Below are 17,087 nucleotides of genomic sequence, written 5' to 3'. Positions count from 1 at the left end.
CGTCGACAACCTTTCGCTCCGTGTAAAATATATTCTAGATAGAAATGAGTGCAGGACTCTAGAGCCGAAACATACGGTTTTAAACGCTGTTCCAATCGATGGCTTCATTTAGCCCGATTTCTGTTGTGTTGCACAAAAAAATTTACCAAGATTCTTTAGCTAGCAATCGTTTGGTTGTAGATTCACCATTAATACCTGCAGAAATATGCAATAACACAGTCCATTTCAACTCTTCTGCTTTGTGATCCATTACCACAAAATGGCCTACCATGGGTGCTGTCATCACTTTATTCTTGATGCAGCTCCTATGCTCCGAAATTCTTACTTTAATTTTGCGTGTGGTCATCCCTATGTACATTTTGCCACAAGGGCACCAAATAGCATACACCACATTACTAGAATTGCAGTTAGTAAAGGTTTTTTGTAACCAAAGCTTATTAAGGCCGATGTTTATCTGTGATGTTCTGCTAGTGAGCTGGCAGTTGGTACAATGACCGCAAGGTGCATGACCCGCCACTTTAGGTAAACCCCACATTTCAGTGACGCTCTTTTGTTGATGTTGACCTCTAGAAATGTCGTTCTTCGTGAGGAGTTCTTTTAAATTAGGTCCTCTTTTAAACGCACACAAAGGAGGGTCCACCGGGCATTCTCCTCCTAAAAGGATGTGCCAGTTTTTTCTAATAATTTTAACCACTTGATTCGCTGAGGGGTTAAAAGTACTGACAAACACTAGACTTTTGTTTTCTGTGGGCCTATCCCGATATTCAAGGAGTGCACCTCGGTCGTTGTTTGAGGATCTTTTGTAAGCGCGCCTGATGATATTCTTGGGATAACATCTCGCTTCCAATTTGGACCCCAAGGTTTGTGCTTCTTGACGGAAAATTTCACGCGTAGAACTATTTCTTTTAAGGCGCAAAAACTGGCCAAAAGGGAGATTCTCCCTCGTATGCCTGGGATGACAACTATTAAAGTCAAGTAATGAGTTGCGATCTGTGGGCTTATGAAAAGGTCTAACTTTCAAGACATTAAACCCACTATCAACCCAAATAGTAACATCCAAGAAATTGAGTTCTTTGTTACTATGGGTGAAGGTAAACTTCAGATACCGATTCTGTTGATTGATCCATTCTACAAAATCTTCCAACTGGGCTAGGGTGCCATTCCAGATGATCAAAATATCATCAATGTAGCGACGCCACAAACCCAGATTATTGAAAAAGGGGTTTGTGGGGCTATAAATGATGCCTCTTTCGAAGCTTTCTACATAAAGGTTAGCTGCTGAAGGGGCCACTGATGAACCCATCGCTGTACCGTGAACTTGATGGTATAACTGGCCATCATTCTAGCTCCAGTCTCGCTTATTGTGATAGCCTCACTTTCTGTTCGTAAGAAAGCCCTCTTCTGAGATGGTTGATCTTCAACCTCTGCAACGCCCTGTAATGCAGGGGCCCTGGGAATATCGCCTGTATCGATGATGACAGACGTCCTATAAGCCTCGCTATTTCCCTCAGGAAAACTTCTTGCTTCGCTATCATGACCTTGATCTCCCTCTTGACTGAAATGACTTTGGCTAGGGGTAATTTGAGAATGCCCTGCGTTGTCTCTAAGCTGAACCCCAGAAATTCCATATCCTGAGCTGGTTCTAACTGTGACTTCTCCCAATTTATCAGGAACCCCAGCTGTTGTAATAACAGGACCTGCCGAACCAGAATTTCTTTGTCCCGGCACATCAAACATATGTCGTCCAGGTAAATAATCAGCCTGATCCCCTGCTCTCTTAGGTGTGTCACTACTGGTTTCAAAAGTTTGATGAAACACCATGGCGCTGACGCTAGCCCGAAGGGGAGACATTTGAACTCCCACTTCTGTCCCTTCCAAAGGAACTGGAGAAGTTTTGTCTGCTCTGGCCGGATAGGAATCGTTAAATACGCATCCCTGAGGTCCATCCTTGCTAGCCAGTCTCCTTGTTGGAGAACATCCCTTAGAAGATTGATGCCTTCCATTTTGAAATGCCTGTACACTAGAAAGAAATTCAAACTCCTCAGGTTTATCAATGGTTTGACCTTGTGTCTCTTCTTGACCAAAAACAGATTGCTTATAAAACCCCCTGGTCCTTCTGAAGCTGGACCGATTGCATTCTTTGCCTTTAGCAATTCCACCTCCTTGTCTAGCAGGACCTCGTCTTCTCTGCTGAAATTTATCCTTCTTTGCCGTACCACCTGATATGGTTCTCGCCAGAATTCTAACTGAAACCCTCTTACGGTCTGCCTTATCCAAGCGTCTGAAGACAACTCTTCCCATATTTCTACATACAGTTTCACTTTCCCCCCTACTGGAGGAATACTTGCATTTGACCTTTCTATCACTTTCACATCTCTCACCTGAGGGACTCTGGTGTTGTTGTCTTCCGTTGTTCCTCCAACCTCTACCCCTGCCTCTTCCCCTAGAAAGGAAGAAGGGGTTGGACCTTCGGTCTTCTTGTTTCCAATTTCTGTCCTTGTAGGAGCCTCTGTACTGGCCACGGCTGGACGAGCGGCCCCTTCCTCCTCCAGCCTTGTCGAAAACTCTTTGACCGAAAATCTTCTTCAGGGAAGATTGGGCCCTGTCCATCGATACATAAGTACTGGCGAATTTCGCCATGTCCTTGATAAACAAGTCCCCGAAGAGCTTGCCCTTCGCGGCTGTGGCCTGCTCGGATGTCGCCATCTCCCCTAGCCTGGAGTCCAGTTTCATTAGGATCGACCTTCTCCTTTCGGTCGCCAACGCTGTATTTGCGTTACCGAGCAGGCAGATAATCCTCTGAGCCCAGCCAGATATAATGCCCGGGTCCATGGGCTCTTTCTTGGCCTTCGCCTCCTCGGCCAGTTGCCAGATCTTGGTGACCGGTCCTAGCATGTCCAGCACCTTGTCCTGACAGGACCGCCAGGATCTGTCGATGCCCTTCTTCACGTCCCTGCCATACCGGCCCAGGAACGTCAGGATTCTCATCAATTTCTGGGGTCTCTGCTACCCCGTCCGGGACTCTCGGCCTTGGGCACTCTGCCTTCAATTTAGATCTGGCTTATCTACTTAAAGGTGCCCGCAGGCACCGTCTAAGGTATTCCGCGATCTTCTCCGGAGGGTCCCATTCATTGGATCTGGGGTGAATAAGCTCATCGGGATCGAACTCCTCCCTGAGAAGATCTTCCTGTTCCCTCCTGCCTTTCTTGTTAGGTTGGATTTCCTCCTCTTCCGGGGAGGATTGGTCTTCTGAGGAGGTGTAAAATTCAGACCTAGAGCTGCTCTTGCAGTAGTCGTCGTCCGACTCGCTCGAGCTAGTGCTCCATCTGTCCCGGGATCTCGCCTTCCTTTTCCCCGATCTGTGGGGTGAACCCGGGGGGGTCTGGGCGCTAAGGCGCCTGCGGGTTTTATGTCTACTTCCCCCTCTCTTGCGCGCTTTGCCCTGGGACAAAGCCGCCAAGCTTCGCAAAATGCCCCTCTCTTCCCGGGGCCTTTCGGCACTCTGCAGCATTTGAACTGCTTCGCTCATACGGCGCCCACTGACATGAGGGCCGTCAGAGTCGTCGGTGTAGTCGCTCATGTTTTCACCGCCTCTGTACACTATGAAGGTGCCTTGTGCAGATTGCTTGGGCTGCCCCTGTCAATATCTGGATTGCGAAGCTAGGCGAGCCCTCCTATAACAGCAGTCTTACCTGGGACTGAGCCCGTCAAGGGAGGTCTAAGCCTCTCTCACCTCCTCCCCAGTGGCAGAATAAGGGAATAATGTATTTGTGCTGACTTGCAGCTCTGTCTGAGCAGGATTCCCTTGCCTGCGGTACTAGCTTCAGCCACTAGGTGGCGTGCACCGCTAGTAAAGGAGCCGGTGATTCCCAACTGTACACACGGCTGTGGCCCGGGTGCCGGAGCTCCGTGAGGATCAGGGATCAAAAAACAGCTTTATAAACTCTGAGGAGCCTGGTGCTCTGTCTCCTTTCACTGACACGTAAGTTCGCAACGGCGCCGGAACTCCCGTCGCGCCGTTGCGAACTTCCGTGCCCGCAGTGCCTCCTAACGAGGGAAGCGACGCCGGAACAAAGGTCCCGTTGCGTCTTCCCCGCGGATATGCCCCGCCAACGTTCTACGCGCTCGTTATCGGTTGCGCGTGTTAGATTAAAACACATATAAACCCAAACAACATTCAAACAATAATAAGATGAAAGGTACTTATCTCAGCTGCTCGAGCAGCAAAGAAAGAGGAAGGACTTCGGAGTTATGGGATGTTATAAGGGAGAAGTGACACTGATTGGAAGAGTGGATCACGTGGTTTTGTTCAACCTATGGAAAACGAACTACAAAATTGCTGGGTTCTGTTGGACTTTGTAGTTTTTATTATTGTTTTCCATGTTTATCGTGTTATATGGTTGCTGCTCGAGTTAGTAAAGAGAAGTCAGAGCATAATCTGAGCCTCCGAGTCTTGACATAGAATTTCTCCATTACTCTAGTAAATTGTAGTGCTAGCCAATGTTTCAAGGTGGTGGGCTTTGCTGATAACAGCACGCTAGCCTGGGCCATGGTAGTCTCAAATGAAGCTATTAGCACTTTGGTTCTCCTTCCAAGGTGCTAATATTGTTTTATATAATAGAAATAGGAGCTGTGCCGACAGCGCTCACCTTATTACCTTTAAAAAATAAAAGTAAACCATGATGGTGGCTGTGCAACATAGCAAAGGATGTAAGTCCCTTTGTTATATTGCTGATAGTCAACACAGCAGGACAGAGCGGGCAGAGAGGGACCGAAGTGGTGGGTGGCAAGTAATTGTGGGACGGGGGAGGAGAAGAGGAGTGCAAGGAGGGAGAGGCAATGAAGGTGTGTAAGGGAGTCGAAGCAGGTGGGGTTAAGCGGGGAACGGCACAAAAACACATGGTGGCACTGGGGAGTGGCGCAGGAGGCTGGAAAGTAACGCAGTCTTATGCCATCAGTGATCGCTATTGTTCTTGGTTTCCTGATTGGCTGGTACCACTCTCCAGGGTGTTGGTCTACATAAGTCAAACTCCTATTGAGCTCACCAATTCCTAGCATCTGTCTTCTTTGCCGATTATGGGGTTTACCGTGTACTTCCCATGCACCACAAAACTAAAATGTGCTACATTTTATTTGCCCACACAGTTGTCCACTGATAATTATTGATGTAAAGATGTAACCGTATTTTAAAGGAACCTCCGGCTAGAAAGCTCCTCTTATTTGTAAACAAATTGCTTTTAATTGTGTTTGGCAGTTCCAAGTGACCGGATAATCATCTTTTGAAACAGTGTAGGTTCCATCCCATTCAGTGACTTCCTCTTGTCTGTGTATCCTTGTTCAAACAAAAGGTAATTAGCTCAGACTCATTATGATAGTGGCTGACATGTTTTTCCCTGACAGATTACTGGCCTGCAACTGGAGGGCTGCACCTTTGATGGGAACAGACTTTCAGAAAATCAGCATGATTCCCCCAGTGTGTCATCAATGCGCTCTTGTTTCGTAGCATGGATTCTGCAGGTACTAATTGTTGAGTGGCCTAAACATGTATGTGCTGTTGTGCATTTATTTTTCTACTGCTTTCTGTTAGTATCTTTCGTTGAAGGAATACACGTCAGAAGAATGCTTTGTAATGGGTAGAATTTAACAGCCTAATACTCTCTATGGAAGGTCCCACATCACCTCGGATCCAGCACGTTCCAGCCACACATGCAGGGCTGAAGTGTCGAGGGTACACGCGGGTGGACGGAGTCCCCCCACTTTATTCAGAGTCCCCCCCAGCTAAAAGAGAAACATAGATGTCCTCTTTGAATTTATAAAGATCTCAGGGATCAAACCGCAGTCGTCAGGTTTGTAGGGCGGACACTTCACCACTGCACTATATAACCTGATCAAAAATAACAAACAACTAAAGGTGAGGTGAAATATCCCATTTCGGTACTGCAAGTCCAAGGAAAAACATTTGTATTGGTTCTTGGAGTTTAAAACATGCACACCTTTTAACATTTTCAAAATCACTATTAGAAGAAAATATCCTGTCTTGGTTTTGTGTGTGTGTTGATTTTATGAAAGGCAAATGCCATTCGTCCTGTTCAATTTGGGTGGTTATGCAAAGCCAATTTAATGAAATGTGCATATTTCACCTTGATATGCTAATTTCTGACGACGTCGCATCCGATTGCGTTTGTTGATGAGTCCCCCCACTTTAATTTTTAGGACTTGACCCCTGCACACATGTAAGAGTTTGTTGTTCCCAATTAGGATTTATTGTTGGAGTTATGACTAAGTCAGCTGTTTAGTGCCCATTTTGGGAGATTGGTATACTCTGGGGGCCAATCAGGACCATCTACTCCCTGATACAACCCCTGGAAGTGCTACTTGGAGGAATCCTCAGACCTCCCCCAGCCCTCCCTTGATCGTCTCAAGGGTACAAGAGATGTCCAGGTCAGAAAAAAACATACATTTGACAAGGATAAATATGCCAAGAAGAAAAAGGTCCAGAGTTATGTTCATGAGACCCCATAACTAACCAGGGGAAGAAAACCAATGAAAATCGGCCTGTGGAGAGATTCGACATATGTAGAAGACAAGTGGGCAGTTCGGCGAAACACTTCAAGCCCCTTTTGAAATTCTATGGGTGGAGCAGGAAAGAAAAACCAATGCATGGCGTGCGACCAAGCCATGGCATAGAAGGCATAACAGAGGAACATAACATTTTATTTGATTGAGCGGAATAAGGGCTCAGCAGACTGCCATGACACTTCTGCATGTTTTGAACCTGGCTGACAGGCTTTTTGCAATCTCAGACTGCGGGGGTCATGGCATGGGCTAATCACAATTATTAAAGCATGCCCAAAACTTGTCATCAAAAGAGACTAAGAGCCAGAAACATAGGAGGGAGGTGGATCCGTAGGGAAAACGTATCACATACAATGCTACTCATGGGGATATGGACCCACTAAGCCCCCCTAATGTTGAGAATGTTTGGACGGTCTATTGGCTTTGTTTTTAACAATGGAAGTGGTGTTAGAGCAGACCAGCCATGGGAATGGCTTTACTGCAAAATAATTCTGAGGCAGTTGATGTTTTTTGATGGCTGTATACAGTCCCTCTTCCAGTCAATAAATAAGATCAAGAATAGAAATAGATGGAAATGGCTACATTTTGCCAAATGAGCCGTATGCAGCCGTAGTTGAGTGTTAGGCAGAATCCTGTGCAGTTCCCTTGGGGAACACTGCAAAAAGATTAAGACTACAAGAGTAAGCAGTAAACCCAATTGGTAGCAGTCTGCACCACCCAGATTTACCTGGTAGCTGTAGCTGAGCAGTCAGACCTCTCTCAAGAAGAGTAGAGCAGTATATAGGGTATACACAATAGGGCTTCAAACACAGTAGAGCAAACAAACACTGACCAGAGCTTTGTATAAAAAGTATATAGTTATTTATTTAAAACACACTTTAGGCAATATACTAGCACTCTAAATCAAAAACAAGTTAAAACATAGTCGGGTAAAGTATACACACCTCCCTTGATAACTATCAGACAAGTCAGAGTTAAAACACCACGATTTGTTAAAACAGATGTGAGCGCGTAACCATAGATGGCACTCCAATAGTTAAGTTAAAGGCAGAGCATAGAAATAAAACAGGTCCCAACACTTTTAGGAGTTCTCAGCAAGAGAATAAAGGCAGGATACACTGTAGAGCCAAAGTTCATAGGCCAGGCCCACTTTAAATGGAGCAAAGCGAAATGTGCCCAGGATCACACGGTTTAAAATGCACTAAAAGTCTTTGCAGAATGTTCAAAAAGAGGTTGGGGTGATTCAAGAAGGTAAAGTTAGAATGTCTGGGGCCAACCCAGTTGGAAAGCCAAGGATTTAAGGGTCCCTTGGGCAAACCGCAGAAAAGGAGGCCAGGCAGGACACAGTACCTTAAATAGAGAGGAAGCTCCAGCTGTGGCAGTTGTTCCTGGCAGTGGTTGCAGTCCATTGTTTCGACCAGGGGAAGAGAGGATCTCGCCGAGGAGGAAACGTGGAGTGGTTGCACTGCACAGGGATGAAACCAGCTGCAGAGTTCGTCAGTAAAAGGTGCGTTCCTTTTATTCGCGGTCAAAGTGGTGAAGCTTGGCTATCCGGCCGCCGAGTGCTTGGCACAGGCGATTCGACCAAGAGACGTCTTTGGAAGGCAAAAGAGGTGAACTGGTTGGTCCCACCAGCTCAGGGGGAGAAGACTCTTCCAGCAGAAGATCTTCTCTTGTTGTTGGGAAAGTGGTGAGTTTGTTGCAGCAGGGCTTCACCGGTGGTGTCGTCGTTGCAGATGGCTCAGCTTCTTCCCTCTTCGGATTCTTAGGTCCTGTGGCGACTTCTGAAGTTCCAGTCCCAAAGGCCCTGCTTTTATGCAACAAAAAAAAACCATTCATCAGCCTAGCTGTCAATCACACATGCTAAGTGGTGAGCCGGGCGGCTCACCACTGGGCCAATCAGAATAGAGTGCGACTTGAGTTGCTAAGGCAACGCAGTCCAGGGTGCCAATTCCCCTCCCCACCCATCCTGTGGAACCCAGACAGAGTGGCACCATTTGGAGGGCTTCTGTGGAGAAGCCCGCCAAAAAGTGGAACAAAGGGCTCGACCTTGGTCAGAGTTACAGAGACGGACACAAACGCCATTTTAAAAAGAGTTCTGGCAAAAAGACCCAACCGTTGGTTTAATATTAAATAAATAAACCAGCGGTATCTTTAACATTGCACCAAAAAGTGGTGCGTTTAAAATCAATGGGAAAATCCCATAGAGAATATTCCGGTGGAATATTTCGCGTGGTAACCACTGCCACTAGCCACAAACTCGACAAGGGGGGACTGGACAGTGCCCCCCCGAAAACAGACACAGGGGCAATATAATTAACCCCTTCCAGTACTTCCACAATATGATGGTTTGTACTGGTTCTGTTCACAATTTAGGACTAGTAAAGTCAATGGTGACTTTACATGCCCTGCGAGACAGTAGTCAGTCCCAGGGTATGGAGTCTATGTTTGGGGGTCACTATGACACCCCTGTGTTACTGCATTGAGGGTGCTGTGTAACACATACACAAAAACTAGATGATACCCTATGGAGTAAAAGACCCCATAGCCAAAAATCACACAAATAGTCAGAGACATACCTCAAATCATGCCTAAGAGTGGGAGTAAAAGAGTCCCACTCTTAGCAGGAGAAAAAAACAAACCCCAAAAATCCAGCAAAGCTGCTGGGGGACTCACTAGGTTTGGGAAATTAGCCTTATAAGAGAATTCTCCCTAACAGTTGTCAGTAGCTTCAACTGAGAATAAGTAGGCATTTCACACACTGCTTCCCTAGACTGTTTTCCCCAAACAAGGAAGGGCTGATATGCTATAGCAAGAGTTGCCAGTGAAGCATATTTTCCTATTAAAGCATCAAACACTGAACACTAAAGTTATCCTGGCCCACTACAACAGGGAACATTTGAAGACCATAGTAGCTATCATCCTGCAACTATTATGAACTGACTGGTCGATGAGAAAGCAGTGCTGCTGCCATCAGGGGGTAAGGGAGATAACGTAGATTTTCGATCCTATCCTCCTGGGATACTAAGACCAAGACAACACAGGCATACACAGTGACGGCAGGCACACACTAATGTAAAAGGTCACACTAAGGCCAAAAGGAAGAGACTTCCCCGGGAGCCACTCGGAGCAATCTACATCTCGATGCCCCATGGGGACGGATAATGAAAGTGAAATCTGGATGCTCATGTGGAATGTCCAAGGCCTTAACTTTCCAGGGAAGCGCAGGACAGTTGAAAGCAGGCTAAACGCCCTGGCAGGGGACCTGGTAATCCTTCAGGAAACACACCTGCTCTCAGTGGATGAACGGCGCATTAGATTTAAAAGATTCAAAAAGTCATATTTCGCCATCTGAGGTGAGAAAAAGAGGGGGGTAGCTATCCTACTTAGTGACAAAGTCCCATTAACAAAAACTACGGTAAAGCGGGATCCCGAGGGCAGATATATTCTCTTAAAAGGTAACTTCTATGAACAACCGATTACCATAGCCGCCATTTACTGCCCAAGAAAAATTCCTTTTAGACATACTCCCGACCCTTCTAGCATTTGCAACAGGATTTCTTCTCATTGCAGGAGACTTTAACTTTGTCCTAGATCCGTTAGCAGACAAAACTCTCCCCCATCTAAAGCAGACTTTGCCCTAGCCCTAGCCACGCTTCTTAGGGAAACCGAAACGGTGGACGCATGGAGACTAGCCAATGGGGGGGAACTAACGATTATACTTTCTACTCTAGCGCACATGAAGGCTTTTCTCGGATTGACTTCAATCTGGTCACAGGCATCCTATTCCCCTGTCTAGGGAAAGTAGAAATCCATACATGCATGATATCCGACCATGCCCCAGTATCGGCAGACCTAGGAATAAGAGGGTGCCCGTCCCCCCAGCCCCTCCGAAATTTTGGAAATTAAATGATTGCCATTCTGTTAGACGACAACATTAGGGCAGAAGTAGGGGAATCATTGACCAATTATTTCGATGAAAACACAACACCAAACACGGCCTTAGAAACAACCTGGGACGCTATGAAGCCGGTAGTCTGGGGGACGCTTATTAGTGCCGGCACTGAGCAAATCCAGGTCTCGAAAATCCAAGCAACAACCCTGGAAGTGAAAGTAGCAGCAATGGAGAGTGAGCTAAAAACTCGTCAAACCAGAAAAACTGAAAGAGAATTGAAAAAAGCTAAAATAGCCCTAGATATCCACTAGGCGGATCGCTCAGCTAAATCCCTAGCATACACAAAGCAGTTTTACTATAATAAAAGTCATAAGGCGAACCAAAAACTGGCATATAAACTGCAGAGGGTACACAAAAGGAATAATATAGTACGGCTCTTTGGGGAGGATGGTAATGCCTGTTATACGGACAATGAGAGGATGGAAACCTTGGTATCCCACCACAGCAAAATCATGGCAGGCCCTTCAACCCTACCTGAAAAACAATCCCAATATCTAGGGTCTATCAATGCCCCTGCTGCAAGACTGCAGTTAGAATCCTTAGAAGCCCCAATATTGGTGGAAGAAGTATTGGAAGCTATTAAATCCTTGAAAAACGCAGCCCTGGGCCCAGATGCGCTAACAGCAAAATTCTGCAAAACATATGCACACATATTAGCCCCATGACTCGCATCCTTATTTAACTCCTTTCGATCCACTGGGAAAATCACCAAATCAATGGTGGAATCTCTCAACATCTTAGCTCACAAGCCAGGGAAAGACCCTGATCACTCGGGCTCTTATAGACCTATAACATTGATGAACAGGGATGGTAAGATTCACTCCAAGGTCCTCGCATATGGATTAAAGAAACATCTCGCAGACATAATAGATAGGGACCAGACAGGTTTCATTCCAGGCCGAGGGACTTACGACAACATCAGGCGCACTCTGGATCTCATTGAGAGCGCTAATAGAACGGGGGGAAGTTAGTGGTCATCTCACTGGATGCTCACAAAGCATTCGATCTTGTGGACTAGGGCTATATCAGGCACGCACTCACACATCTAGGAATTGACCGTAATTTTATGAATGGACAATGGCAAACTACCAAAGCCCTACCACACAACTCCGGGCGAACGGTATCAGATCGGAGTTGATACACATAACTAGAGGCACTCGACAGGGCTGCCCGCTATCCCCCTGGTGTTTGCATTGTTCATGGAACCCTTTGCTGAGCGAATCCGGCGAAACCCCGGAGTACGGGGACTAAAGGTTGGGGGCAGGGAATATAACGCAGCACTAAATGCGGATGACGTACTCTTAACCATAACCCATCCAAACTCCTCTCTGGATCCCCTATGGAAAGAAATTGCTGTGTTCGGAAGCACCTGCGGATTTAAAGTAAATTATGAAAAATCCTCAGCATTAGCGATTAATCTCACGAAGCAGCAGAAGGAAGACCTTGGCCCCCTACTCCCTATTCCCTGGGCGGACTCCATAATCTGATACCTGGGGGTCCAGATCCACAAAAACTCCACACACATTTATCAAAGTAACTTCCCACAACTATTTAGAGAATTCCGGAATGACCTGGGGCACTGGGGGAAACAAGAGATATATTGGCTGGGTAGAATTGCAACCGTGAAAATGAATCTTATACCTAGACTAATATATCATTACGTGGCTCTCCCGACACATATCCCAGAAAGTGATCTGAAATCTTTGCAAAGAGCTATACTAAAACTCGTCTGGGTGGGAAAGAAACCTAGAATAGCGAGGAGAGTTATGCTCCGAGGACAGAATGGGGGAGGACTGGGAGTACCAGATGTGTCCAGATATAGGCAGGCAGCACAACTTGCACATGCATTTACATGGACCCAGACCATAGACCAACCATATTGGAAACAGATAGAGGCAGCCTGGTGTAGCCCCACTGGCGGATCTCCCACACATCCCATCACCGAGAACACAAACCTAGGCCCCCTACAAGCTACCCAAAACACGGTGGCAAACTGGTGGGCAGCGGCTCGTAAATTGGGAGGCACTAGGCCCACTCACACCAATCTGGAACAGCCCAGGGTTCTCGCCGGGGCTCCATTCACAAGGTTTCACCGCCTGGAAAGAGGGAGGCCTCTGGAATATATCAGACTTCTTGGAAGGGGGCAATCCACTCACTTTCGAAGACTGCAAGAGGAAATTCAAAATCCCAGAGGGGGGAGCGGTTTCGCTATGCGCAACTCTGTCATTGGGTCTCACAAAGAACAATTAGGGAAACATGAGCTAGAGACCTAACACCATTAGAACTGACACTGACCTCACCCCCCCTACGGGGAAAAATCTCCACCCTGTATCGTCTCCTGGACAAATCAGACCCCATCGTCAAAGAAAAATATATGATCAACTGGGAAAAGGTCCTGGAGTGCCAATTAGAGATCGAAGACTGGGGCAGGATTTGGACTAGAATGCATAAAACCCCCAGTGTGTCACAAACAGAGAGGGAGGGTATAAGGTCTGTTATATATATTGTCACTCCAGAGCAACTACATAGATCCAACCCAGACATTCCACCGAGTTGCTGGATGGTTGCTCCTCCAAGGGAACACTGTTCCACCTCCTGTGGACTTGCCCGAATGCAAAAGACTACTGGCGGGGGTGCTAGACCAGATGAAATCTATTACAGGTCTAGCAATCCCATGGGACACAGGGATCATATTGCTGGGTGACACAGGCGGAGGGGAATTCCCCCTCAATGGCCAAATAGCGCGCCTATGCACCCACCTCCTGACAGCAGCCAAGATAGCCCTGGCCAGGCTCTGGAAAAATCCAGAGGGCCCTTCAATCCCAATCTGGGGCCATATTACAGAAACTTTGCACCGGTGCAAGTGCAAAGTTGCACGGTATTAGCACTAGGGCAAAGTTTGCCCTATTTATAAAAACACTGTAACACATTAGAAAACCATTGCACAGTGACAAGTGCAGTTTGGCATATTTTAGGTACCAGGGCAAAAAATGGCCTTGTGCAAAAAAGATGCATTTTCACTGCATTTTTGCAACAGGGCACAGTTTGCCCTAGTGCTAATACGGAATGGTATCAGCACTAGGGCAAACTTTGCCCTGATAGAAAAATGCATAGAAAATGTATCTTTTCTGCACTAGGGCTATTCTTGCCTGGATGCTTTTAATTTTTCAAACTGCACTTGTCGTGGTCCAATGGTTTTCTCCAGTGTCCCAGTGTATTTAAAAATAGGGCAAATTTTGCCCTGGTGCTAATACCGTGCAATTTTGCACTTGCAACGGTGCAAAGTTTCTGTAATCTGGCCCATGGTGGTCAAAGTGTTGGGACATTTAGTAGCTGAAAAGATCAGAGCAGTCCGCTCAGGGAATCTTGGAGCCCGATAATGGACTATGCATAAAAATACCCTGTACTCACCCGTAGGCCCCCATTGACCAGCTGGCTACAGTGAAAACTGGGGGGTGTGGGAGAAGCCATCCCGAGACCTGAACTTCCGGTAACGACGATATTGCCCCAGAGCTATCCTCTGGGAGAGGCCCTCCCGTGTATGTGCGAGTGTTGTGTACTATACGCTTATGTGTTGTCATCTTGATATTGTTGTTACTCATTTGCTTTGAAATTGCCTAATAAAATGTTTGGTCGAAAAAAGGAATGTAGAGTTGGCTGAGAACGAGAGATTTTTGACCTGAACTGCACAAAATATTTACTAACATACCCTTTAACTGCTTTGACAAAAGGCGTGGCAGTGCAGAATCAGTTATAGCGAGTGCTGCCATGACATGAACCCCCACATCATATGCCATTGAAAGGTCTTGCAGAAACTGTGGATGTCCACATCCTAAGCACTTAAGTGGTTATTGGAATAGGTCTGCTTGGTAATAAGGTGAATGAATTATAAAAACAGAATCGAAAAACGGTCATGGTCATGGGGTCCTGCATGGATTCACATGCTTATGAATATTCCCTGTCGTCAGGCTGGGAATCTTCAATAAAAAGAAAGCAGTTTCACTTTAAACTGAAAACTGCTTGTCTCCTCTATAGCCTATCGGTGTCCTTTGGGTCATACTGCCCCCAGCCAATGACACTCATCCTCCTAAGCTCCAACCCTGGTGGTCATCTTCAGATTTGGTAGCACACATAAAGTGGCAGTAGGAACCAAGAAAGAGGGTTTGCATGTGAATCCAAGAAAGACCCATGCTGGAGAACAAGAGTTACAGGAAGTAACTTGTACCTTTAACAACATGGGGTCTTGCATGGATTCACATGCTCATGAATATGATTACACAGCACAACCACGGGAGGTGGCAATGCTCTTCAAAGACCCAATACACGTACCCGTAGAACGGACTCACCGCAAACAAACTGGTTGTGTAGCACCGCTTGGCCGACTCAGGACTTCTCCATGGAATCCCTGACGACGCAGTAAAATCTGATGAAGGTGTGGGTAGACCTCCACGTAGCAGCCCTGCAGATGTCGAGCAGGGAAACACCAGGGAGAAACGCTGTCGTTGCTGCAGAGTGGGCTCTCGGGGGCCTGGAAGAGGTCTGTTAGCCAGACGATGTCACTGCATGATACAGCCAGAGAGCCACCTGGGTATGGAAGTCTTAGACAGGACCTTCCTCTTTCCCACAAGTCCAAAATTGACAAAAAGCTGAAACGTCTTCTGAAAATCCTTTGTACGTCCCACATAGAACTTCAGTGCATGAGCAACGTCCAGCGAATGGAGCACCCTTTCAGCAGGCGTAGAAGGCTTCAGAAAGAAAACTGACAGGACCAAAGGCTCGTTGAGATGAAAATTCAAAGGAACCTTGAGTCCACAGTACCACCTTTGTAGTGTGTACGGCCAAGTACGGCGGCTTGCAGGAGAGGGCCTGGGTCTATCCGACCCACCTGGTTGAAGTGCTTGCCACCAGGAAAGCAGTCTGCCACCAGGAAAGCAGTCCCTGACAAAAGAAACTTCAGTGGGGCACAATGCATTGGTTCAAATGGAGGCCCCATGAGCTTAGTCAAGACCGCGTTCAGAACCCAAGCCGGAGCATGAGCCTTCACTTGCCGAAAAGTCCTAAAGAAGCCTTTGAGGAAATCCTTGACAAGCCTGTGCAACCACATGGAGAGCTTGTCTGGCCCCCTTGTGTACGGGGATATGGCAGCCAGATGAACTTTGATGGAGGCGTGATCCAGCCCAGCTTTAGCCGGCAAGAGCAGATACGGGAGGAGCTGCAGAGCCATTATCCGCAGAGGCATACTCTTCTGCATCCTGAACCACACTGTAAAGCGCTTCCATTTGTGTCTGTAACAAGACAACATAGAGGGAGCTCTGGCCTTGGCCGGGATCATCTTGCACTCCAGCGTCAGGGAGTAGTACCAAACTCTAGGGCTGCAGGTACCAGTCTGTGAGGCTCAGTGACGCGGAGTTGTGGTGCAGTATTATTCTGTTTTCTCTGGCGAGAAGGTTGGGAAGTGGAGGCAGCTGGATGGCTGGAACCACTGACAGATGGAGAAGGTCCAGGTACCAGATCTGCTGTGACCACGCCGGCGCAGTGAGTATCATACTGCAAAGGCAATGTCTGAGCGTGTTCATCACATGTAACACCAGTGGAATCCGAGGGAAGGCGTGCAGGAAGAGCCCGTCGCATGGGAATGAGAAGGCATCCTCAAAACTCTGGGGCTGAGGATATTTGCGGGGAAACCTCTGGCACTTGGAGTTGGCCGCTGGCGCAAAGAGGTTGATCTGGGGAGGACCCCACCTGCTGAAGAGATGAGACACCTGCGCTTGTTGAAGTTCACATTCGTGGCAGGATTGCAGCTCCCTGCTGAGCGAGTCTGCATTGGTGTTCTTGGTGCAATGTTATACATATCTTTTTCTATGATTTTCAACTTCTTTTGGACAATTCTGGAAAGCTTTTCAATGCATTGCTTTCTCCTGCAGATTCCTCATCAGATAGATATCTACTTGTGTATAGGCGTGTTATAAATGCCATATCATATCATTATCAGCTGCTCAGAAACATTATCAACAGGGGGGGCGTAGTAAGACTTGCATCGACTGTATCCCTCTTGACTCGACCGTGACACTCATCGGCTCCAGACGTGACGTCGGCCACCATATATAGTATGATGTCACTCCACCCCGTACCTCAGTTCTGTTTTTCCGCACGCTCGGCATGCTGCTTTTCAGAACAACACTCGTCCGAGAATGTTCAATTCAAATACATTGGACAAAATTGCTATATTTTAACACGCTTCATTAGTATGTGCGCTCCTAATGCGTCCGGGTTCAAGCGATGTCAAGAATGAAATGTGAAGCTGTTGATCACCGATCCACACAGCATCTGCATGTGGTGCCCCGATACAGATCACTTCATCGAGAATTGTGGTTTGTGCCAGAAAATGAACCCCAAGACATTAATGGAACGGTTGGTGATGCTCAGGGAGACCCCCAGTGAAATCTCCGGGTAGCTCGACTGCCAGGTCGTTGGGAAAAGACACAAAGGATCCTATAGCCAAGAAAGAGGACAGGCACCGAAGGAAGTCCTAAAAAAAGTTCACACTCTCAGAGCC

General features: G+C 47.0%; 1 protein-coding gene across 3 annotated transcripts in view; it reads left to right on the top strand.

Moving 5' to 3' along the window:
* DYNC2H1 (dynein cytoplasmic 2 heavy chain 1) overlaps positions 1-17,087 on the top strand; it is a 3,314,293-nt gene that overhangs the window by 3,276,377 nt on the left and 20,829 nt on the right. For all 3 annotated transcript variants that reach the window (XM_069639013.1, XM_069639012.1, XM_069639011.1), the window contains one exon: positions 5,401-5,517. In XM_069639013.1, coding sequence (XP_069495114.1) covers positions 5,401-5,517 — 117 coding nt within the window. The remainder of the gene's footprint in view (positions 1-5,400; positions 5,518-17,087) is intronic.

Source organism: Ambystoma mexicanum, chromosome 7q (assembly GCF_040938575.1).
Source record: "Ambystoma mexicanum isolate Mex_15411 chromosome 7q, UKY_AmexF1_1, whole genome shotgun sequence".
Taxonomy (NCBI): Eukaryota; Metazoa; Chordata; class Amphibia; order Caudata; family Ambystomatidae; genus Ambystoma; species Ambystoma mexicanum.
This window is presented reverse-complemented; position numbering and strand designations above follow the sequence as displayed.